The sequence below is a fragment of the Branchiostoma lanceolatum genome, chromosome 14 (assembly GCF_035083965.1).
Source record: "Branchiostoma lanceolatum isolate klBraLanc5 chromosome 14, klBraLanc5.hap2, whole genome shotgun sequence".
In the NCBI taxonomy this organism is placed as follows: Eukaryota; Metazoa; Chordata; class Leptocardii; order Amphioxiformes; family Branchiostomatidae; genus Branchiostoma; species Branchiostoma lanceolatum.
The window spans coordinates 3,683,554-3,693,053 of NC_089735.1; the positions used below are offsets into that span (position 1 = coordinate 3,683,554).

Here is a 9,500-nt window from a genome sequence, read left to right on the forward strand (position 1 = left end):
TGTATACCGTCTCCAAACACTGCTTACCACAAAACCATAAATTTTCCCCTTTTTCACGTGAGAGAATTTTCATGACTCCAGTCCACCTCTTTCGTATACAATACAATACAATGCAATCCATCATCGGTTACGGAGCGCAACAAGCACCGTGGTCAGTTATGCGATTTGTCCCTCCCCAATGTGCACCTGCACACGTACACTTACCTCGAACAATTGTATCTTGTACTATCTATAGATCTAGATACTAAAATACTAGGTCATGCGGCACCACGTATGAACCAGGATGCAGCAATAAAGCGTGCCGTACAACGTTATACATGTGCCTCCCTGACACGTGTAACATCCGTGTTGTGTTTACTATCGCTGTGTTACCCCATTCACAGTCCAGAAATCCTTTTTTATAATTTTTCTCTTGAAAGATTTTTTTCTCATTCTGTGGGTGTTTGGTTTTGCAAAGGCTGTGCCAATGGATCCCTCATTTCGCGTAGTATTTTATGTCCTTTTCCTGACGATGTTTTACAGCGTAACAGACGCTGGATTCTTCTCGGCAGTCGCAAGACTAGGGAAATTAGTGCAAGAAGAGAGGGAGATAGTGGCTGCGGTAAAACAGCACGTTCAGAACGGTGGGAAAGTGTCGGCAGATATGAAAAGGTAACGTCACTCTTTTCGTTTTTTTTCTGATAACAAATACTAGTAACAGCCGCCTTATGGTAAACTTACATCAACAAAATTTCTGTCAGTTTTGAGTAATTCCTTGCGAATACGGAGGGGGGAGGGCTACTGAGGTTCCTTTCGCATTCTACTCAAGATGACGGGTATTTGACAGAAAACTTAGCTGTAGCACACTGAAATCGCTGCTTGGTGGGCCCCTTCTGTTCCAAGTGCTCCAAGAGTCATATGATTGACAGATTGCATTGACATGTTCTGTTGCATATATACTTACGTCTGGACACACATTTGTCCCTATTTATGTATAATGCACATATCCGCCATTGATCCACTTGACATAATGCCGGCTTGGCAGGGGACACAATTCTTGATCACTGGCTAAGAGAAATGTTAACGTTACATGCATGATTTTTTTTAAGTACCAGGTTTTCTAATAACTTCAAATGAATGAGTGTGTACAATGATAAACGAAGGAATAAATGAGTGAGTGGCCTACAGCTTATAACGTCAAGTCCTTTTTCCATTTAATCATACCACTGGTATGACTTACAGGCACGCATGCAAGAAAATGGTCTAGGTTTGGTTGTCAAAAGGGAATGCCTTTTCAGCAGTGAAAATACAAATGATAACTAAGGCCTAACGTTAGCTTGACTTCGACTTACGTTAGAGGGGGTAAAATGCATAACATCCCTTCTGTTCTCATGTCAGATATGTCGACAGTTTTGACGACAACAATACAGTTCCGGAGCCCGACTACATCGCTCATCACCCCGTCAGAGCTTACTTCCTGATAAAGCGACTCAGTAAAATCACTTTATCGGAGACCAAGAAGCTGACAGGTTAGTGGAAACCTGTCAAACACCATATCGAACATAAAGAACCCAGTCGAACACCATAAGCCACGCCCCTTGTTCTATTTGGAACACCCCCGCGTTCGAAATAGAAGGGGGTGTGGCTTATGGTGTTCGACTGGAACGGTCCATTGACTGGTGAGTGTACAACAAACAATAACATAGACATATATAATTGGTTTTCCTATAAGGAAATGATGTCTGCCTTGAATTGTGTATCATAGGGCCACAGCAAGTAAATCTTGATTTTTTTTGCCTGATTTTGGAAAAAACAATTCCGAAAAGGGGGAAATATGTCATAAAACGTCCTAGATACATTGTAAATTGGCTTTTGTACATGTAGGAATGGTGAAAACCCCATACAATTATTGTGTATATAGTTACGTATGCAAGCTTACTTAATTATCGGATCGGTCTACAACGTTTTGTTTGTCAATCAATCACTAACCAACTACTCTCTTATCTCCCTGTATGAAAAGGAAAAGAAGTCCAACTGCCAACCGTTGAAGACTTGCACATGACGGCACTTGCGTTGATAGTGCTTCAAGATGTGTACGGTCTCGACATGCGCAGTCTCGTCCAAGGACAACTTGTGATGGTGTCACAATCAACCAATGGCGCCGAGCCCCAGATAACCGAAATCTGTGGTAAGGATCCTACCTTTACACTGGATCCCTCAGACACCTACTACATCGGGGAGGTGGCGTGTAAGGAAAATAAATTCTATCAAGCCGTGTTGTGGTTCAATCTGACCTTAGAGATGATGAGAGAGAAGGAAAAGTCGTTGTTAAAGATCGGCGATGAGCAGACCGACCGGCCTGGTCCGAGGATGAGGGATGTGCTTCTGAAACTGGCGGATACCGTACAAAAGGTAAGGCCACATTCCACACACACGGCGATCGCGTTGCAACCTCGCTGCAACCTAAATTCGATTTGTGTAAGGGCCTTGTCACACGCATGCGTATATATATATATTCAAGTGCGCATGAGTTGCGCATTAACATTTCTTAGGTTTAAGGAAAGTTTGCGGGGAAGAAGTTGTTTTCTGCGCTGACCGATCGCGACCGTTGCGGCAGCCTAGTTATCGAACCAAGGAAATGACTTCTTGGGCTGAAAACTCAGTCTTGACCAAAAAAATATTAATACGCAACTCATGCGGGCTTGTATATACGCACAAGTGTGAGAGGGGCTTAATAATTGAATTCTTATTTTTGAATATCATGCAAAATGTAAAAGTATGGCTGAAAAGACAACAAAACACACAAAACGTAAAGAGAGTTCTATCTATGAAATTCGTTTTATCTATGAAATGACTGGCTGTACCAAGTTTGACTGTTGCAAAGAATCGTCCTGATTCGGCTAAAGAATGAAAAGACAGTCTCCTATAAAAATTTTAATCACAAGAGAGAGAAAGTATTAATAATCTAGTATGCCCCAAAATACTAGTAGTAGTAACTATAGAGGATCTTATTCTTTGACTTTTCATGGACGAAGTCATCCTTGCAACCCTAAACACCTTCAGTTTTTGTAATGTTAGTTACATAAAGGTTTCATTAAACATTGATAGTGATTATATATAATTTTCTGCCCCTGTCTGTTTAGATCAAGTGGGATCGGGATGTGTTTATGGCCGTGTCCCAGTTGGGTAAGTTTATCTTTGTTTCATGACGCCTCAAGTAGTGTAGTTCTCGGCTGTCTCCGTAGATGAATTTCTTTATAGTGTAGGTAGATGTGTTCAAAAATTCGTATTTTCCTTGAACGATCGTAGAGGGGAACTCGTTGCCACCAAGTATCGTAGAAGCATCCCCATTAGACAGCTTTTAACAATGCATGCAGTTCGATATGCGAATGCTAGACGTGACAGGTCGTTCGGTGTAATATAACCAGCTGCTGGCGCGCCGCGTGCCTGGAAATGATAATGCCATGTTTGTCAATGGTGTCTAACATTAAAAACAGTAGTAGTCACCAGATAAGTGACATGTGTCTGTTTCGGAACGCCGACAGGGTGCATCAAAGCTTGAACTCGTTGAACGCTTTGATGCACCGAGTCTATATCTTTATCATTCGATCAACAATGAGTGACAGCATTTGACAACTAAATTTCAGATCACTTACCAAGCATAACTTCAGTTAATTTTGTTCAATACAGATTTTGTTCCTAAAGGACAGTGACACTGTGGCAACAAGAATGTTGTTATATGCCATGTGGCTGTCAATCATAGGAAGGTGTGCTGCTGATACAAGCTTAGAAGTCAGGACCCTAGCCTCTACCAGGCTTCCATCCTATCGTTGGGAAAATAGTAGAAATCAGCCGAGGTACTTCGCTATACAGGGTAGGTCCGCTATACAGTAAAGTTCCATTTCGATGGACGGAATGGAACTTTACTGTATAGCGGACCTACCCTGTATAGCGGAGTACCTCGGCTGATTTCTACTATTTTCCCAACGATAGGACGGAGCCTGGTAGAGGCTACCAGGACCCTACGCCACTGTAATGATGCTACACTGAAACACTATTTTCTTCTTTCACTTTGTGTCTGTCAGGTGCGACGAAGGCCAATGCTGAAGGATTGAGCCACCTGTCAAACCTCTTAGAAAACGCTGTATCGTCGTTAAGGAAGCCTATAAGAACGGAAATACCTCACATCAATTACGAGAATCTTTGCCGCCTTGGTGTTCTCAAGGTTTGCTACACTTTTGTCTAACTTCTTTTTCCTTTGTCGGACATACTTTGTATAGCTAGTTGTGTACATAACCGGGACATGTAGATCACTTTTGGGAGGGGTTGTGGAAACCCCAGAGTAAAGTCAGTAGTAATCGATGTCGAACAGAATGTCACGGCCAATATGATGTTATAGCCGTCATAAGGATAGCTAATCGAGCTAATCTAAGCTAGGCACTCCTCCCAATGATCTACATAATTAATGCACAAATTATATATCATGTTATAGTCCACGGCCTTTACACTATCCCCTTCCCCCAGTGAGCATACGTCCCGTGTGCTGATTAATCGTGACATTTGCGAGTGGTAGTTAAATCGCACATACATATATACTACTGACTAGCAACAGTGGCAATTAGACATGCAAAGACACGCCATCATTTAAGAACTGAAACATACACACAAACACCAAACGCACGAAAAACAGTATATCCATGAAAAAGCCTTTTTTCATGGAGATAATTATCTTGCCAACTTAGAACCAAGCTCCACACCCAACGCTGACCTGTAGATACGTACGGCCCACCCCATACTTCTACCTCAGCCCGGCCAAGATGGAACTTCTGCACGAGAGAAGCCCATTGGTTGCTCTGTACCATGACGTCATCACTGACAAGGAGGTCAACAAAATGAGGGACATAGCGTTCCGTAGGGTAACATGTCACTTTGCATTTGAAGACTATACTTAATATGTAGCATGAACGTTGAATAGGCAGCGGCTGTTGGTTTGTTGGTTTGTTGGTTTGTTGGTTTGTTGGTTTGTTGGTTTGTTGGTTGGTTGGTCGGTTGGTCGGTTGGTCGGTTGGTTGGTTTGTTGGTTGGTTGGTTGGTTGGTTGGTTGGTTGGCTGTTTGGTTGTTTGGTTGCTTGCTTAGCTAATGTCAAATGTATAGGTAGCTGAGTGAGTGGGTGAGTGTGAATGAGAGTAAAGCCGTCGATATATACATGTAGTCCAGTGGATAATTTAGATTTAGGAACGGAGATGAAGAATGGCCGCTACAAGAAGTTACTTAAATCGTAAAATGAACATTGACTTCCATCTTCCTCAGATGGGCAGATCTCCAGTAGTGGCTGACGATGGTGGGGAGATGTTCAGCAGGTCCAGAGTCAGTGAAACGTAAGAGGAAAAAAAAACTTTTATTAAAAACATAATCCTAACGCACAATCAGCATGTGGTCGTGAACATACCTGAATAATCTATGATATACGTCAATGAAGGTAATACGCATCCAGGTACTACGATGCTCAAGGTAACAGGTTTTAGAAACGGTCAGACGTTTCAATGGACTTCTAAGATTTGTATCAACTTTATTTACATATCAATTCATAGTTTTGCAAGTCACTGACGAAAGGTAGTGGGTGCTATCTGAAACGTATGACCGTCTATCCAGTTGTTTGAGAATCTGTTACCTTACGAATCTATCATATAGATATGTGTTTGTCTCACGATTCCGTCCGAAACTCAGTCTGACTATTATCCTGTTTGCAGTGGTTGGATATTTGATACAGAACATCCGATGATCGCGAAGCTGAGTCGAAGAGTTGGTTACATTACCGGTCTGGACGTCAACTTGCCGTACGGAGAAGCGTTTCAGGTATGAGGACCCTAGTACATACTGTAAATGCAGAAATGTTTGTGGTTTTCGTGGCGACCATTTAAACGCGAACTAAAAAAAAAACCGCGAATAATTTTGTCCGATACTGTAGCAGTATGTGACTATAGCGCTGCCGCGAACTTAAAACCACCGCGAACACTACATTTTCGCCTTTGCGCGAAATAAAAACCACGCGAACTTTAATGCATTTACATCGTTAGTGGCGTCGAATGGCCTAGTGGATAGGCTAGCTGACACGAGCTTTGATTCCTGGCTAGACGCCTTGTCCTTGTGGTCAAAGGCACTTAATACTACTCCCCCCTTTCTACCTAGGTGCACAAATGGGTATCTGACTTCGGTTGGGGTGGTAAAAGGAAAAATGACTCTTTATTCAAATGTATGCAAATTGGGAAATGATGCCACATATAGTCTAGCTGTTGAAAAGTAGGTATGCCAATTATACAGGAAAAGTTCTTGCTTTCCTTTATAATCTTGCGTATGTTTTGTTTTGTTTTGTTTGATATATTTTACAGGTATTGAACTACGGTCTGGGAGGATTTTATGAACCACACGTGGACTACTTCAGGGTATCTTTTGGTTTCTACTTTTGAAAGTATACCTTACGCCTTGTTATGTATTTTATTCGACTGTGTGTAGAGGACTCCAGGAAGAATAGTTCAATGTAACTAATGGAGATTCCTAATAAACAAACAAACAAACAAACGCTATTCATTAATGATTGAATTGAAAACTTTTCTGTAATATCCATGATCAATTTATTCTGCTCGGGATTCATTTGGCCTATTCAATAGATAAATAGATAACGCAAATAGATTAGTTGATCTACTTGATATAAACAAAATCAACTTTCCTCGTCCGTTAATGATGCTTTCTTCTTTGTTGTTTACTACCCTTTAGGATGAGCAGCCGGTGCTATTGACTAACGGCCAAAGGATTGCCACGTTCCTCTTCTATGTAATTTTATATGTCCACATTTTACTATAGCTACAAATACTTCAATAAGGCATCTTAAGCTTCTTCCATCAAATAAAAAGAAAACGCTGACTATAAACTGTTTTTGATATACTTGAGGTTCGAGTGACGTTAGACTGATATAGTTCACTGCTTACCAATATTTTGTGTGCGTCGATTCCTGAGATGGATTTTTTTCAAGGTCTATAGCTAACGTTAAATGATAGCCTACGCTAAACGTACATAACTATAAACCGTTAGCCCACAGAGCACGTGGACGTAAAACAAGTTTTTATAGCACTTCGTAATATCAAGTTAACTTGATTCCAAAACCCACATTTTCGACCTGTCCTCTCGTCATCGTCAGGAGAATCGAGGACCTGATCAGGAAACGTCGACTTCATGATGTAATGTACCAATATGCTTCTTTATCATGTATCTTAATCACAGCTTAGTGATGTCGAAGCCGGTGGAGCAACAGTCTTCACTCGTCTGAACTTGACCGTCCCTGCAGTCAAAGTAAGGAACCACGCACTCACCTCACCTCACTATGAATTCTATTTCATTCTATTTTGTTTATTCGGCTTTTCAGATTATGTATCTGACCCTTACCTCTTCCCTCATGACCTCAATGAAAAGCGGCCTACGTATCATGAATAAACAAAGGTTCAAAAAAAAAAAAAAATTTGAGAAGATCCGGTCATAGAAACTATGTAGTTCACGAAGTCGGATCCTCAAATTATGGCATAGCAAATGAAAGAAATACAAAAGAAAATTGAAATACGAAGGAAAATCAAACATATGACTAATAGCAACATCAGAATACTTAAAAGTGATGATAAGAATTTGGCAAAGTAGTGGGCAACCTTAAGCCAACCGTACACACTCGCGACGTATCTTCAGAAAAGACGCTGTAGCCGCATAGTTCCCGTTAATTAGAACTTTATTCAAGCCCACATCCAGACTAGTTTCGCCGCTACCTTGAAGTTTGCTGTTGAGGTCAATTTCTGTAATTAGTGGACGACATTTTCACAACAATGTTTCCTTCCATTTCTCTGTCTCAGAACAGCGCAGTGCTGTTTCATGACTTGAAAAAGTCTTTAGCCTTTGAGCAGGATTCAGAGCATGCCGGTTGTCCTGTCCTCATGGGCTCTAAATGGAGTAAGTTTAATCAATATTCCTACAGTAGACAATAAATGAAGTGTTGTGCTGTTATGGACTAATTTGTTTTTTGATCTGGAGTGTTGATGGCAAACGCATTTCAAAGTATAGTTTGCTAACACTTTATCTGTTAATTTTCTTTATTTCAGTAGCGAACAAGTGGATACATACACATGGGAATGAGTTTAGGTGGCCGTGTGGTCTCACACCGGAAGAGTGATGGTCTCACACCAGAGATTTGAGCCTGAAGAAAGGATCTTATTTTATTCATCAGACTGTATAAAAATATACAGACAACAGGACTACCCAACTAGCTGAAGGCTATTACAAAGGGATAGCCCTGGTGACTGACAATATACAAGATACAATTACAAGTTGCTACAAGGCACATAAGAGCGTTTACAAAAGACAAAAAAAACCGTGACTCCCGACAGCCTGGATGTAAACCCTCCAAACCTTTATCCTCAATGTCGATCGATGTAGAATTTGCGAAGAAAATGCTATCACCTAGAAGTAGTGGGGTTATTACCGCCTGTCAAATCCAATGATATGTTCAAAATGTACATTTACTATATGAATGTAACTTAGTCACTTTGCAGATCATGCTATATTATTGTATCTTAATGGCGAATTCCAGTCTATTCGTTGCGTTTTTCGGTTCTAAATTAGGTTGGCAAATTAGGTCATGCATTGTATTATGCACATCGATTATAATATTAATGTTCCTCTAGAACCAAGCTACATTTACTGCATTTTTTTGTAAGGATGAAGTTCCTTTTTTGCGCAATTGAAATATTTACCTTTTCCGAATTTGAATAATTTACACGCCGTTACCAATCAGGTCAAAATGATGGAAATCTAGTCATCCCGTATTCCCTTTGAAAGTCTGCAACTTAAAACGCCCCTATAGCTTCAAAGAAAGATGCTAGAGGGCGCAAACGTATGTCACTTCGTCCCGTGCACGCGAGCTATGTATGTGTCACAGTACAGATTGGAATTCAGTACAATCGGGAACTGTCCTAGGACAGATTGGAATTCCAATCTGTCCTAGGACAGTTCCAGATTGTAATGGATTCCAATCTGTACTGTGACATATGTACCACCCACAAATCATGATCATGACGAGATACAAAAACCAGACATTTTGCTGCAGGGGACCCAGAATCTTATCATTTCTTCATTTTGCAAACGCAATGAATGATGACACAGTTACTTACCATACTTAGTAATGGATCCACGACTTCTCGAGTTATGCTGTTGACAAACAAACACACACACACACACATACACACTCACCACACACACACACACACGCACACATACACACTCACCACACACACACACACACACACACACATACACACACACACACACACACACACACACACACACACACACACACACACACACACATACATACATGCATACATATACACTAATACATAACCTTCATGGCGAGGGTAATTAACGCAGTATCGAAGAGAGCTTAAACCGATTCGGCGTCAACGTTATTAACTTATTCCAAAGACGA

At 40.9% G+C, this 9,500-nt stretch overlaps 1 protein-coding gene across 2 annotated transcripts; it reads left to right on the top strand.

Annotated features, from left to right (window-relative positions):
* Positions 1–385: 385 nt before the first annotated feature.
* On the top strand, positions 386–8,593 carry LOC136449188 (prolyl 4-hydroxylase subunit alpha-3-like). 2 transcript variants are annotated; one of them, XM_066449065.1, is made up of 13 exons: positions 388–651; positions 1,378–1,508; positions 2,000–2,391; positions 3,123–3,165; positions 4,065–4,204; positions 4,722–4,895; positions 5,291–5,358; positions 5,731–5,836; positions 6,370–6,423; positions 6,755–6,811; positions 7,259–7,327; positions 7,873–7,969; positions 8,119–8,593. In XM_066449065.1, the coding sequence occupies exons 1-13, from the start codon at positions 467–469 to the stop codon at positions 8,187–8,189; spliced, it is 1,587 nt and encodes a 528-aa protein (XP_066305162.1). In that variant the 5' UTR covers positions 388–466; the 3' UTR covers positions 8,190–8,593. The 2 variants fall into 2 exon arrangements, with proteins under 2 accessions (XP_066305163.1, XP_066305162.1); XM_066449066.1 differs by lacking the exon at positions 6,755–6,811 and having other exon boundaries at positions 386–651.
* Positions 8,594–9,500: the final 907 nt, after the last annotated feature.

Excerpts from the sequence above, each read along its gene's own strand:
- LOC136449188 (XM_066449065.1), top strand. The coding sequence starts at position 467 with ATGGATCCCTCATTTCGCGTAGTATTTTATGTCCTTTTCCTGACGATG. Across the intron at positions 6,424-6,754 it reads CACACGTGGACTACTTCAGG|GATGAGCAGCCGGTGCTATT; the intron begins GTATCTTTTGGT and ends ACTACCCTTTAG. Across the intron at positions 7,328-7,872 it reads TGACCGTCCCTGCAGTCAAA|AACAGCGCAGTGCTGTTTCA; the intron begins GTAAGGAACCAC and ends TCTCTGTCTCAG.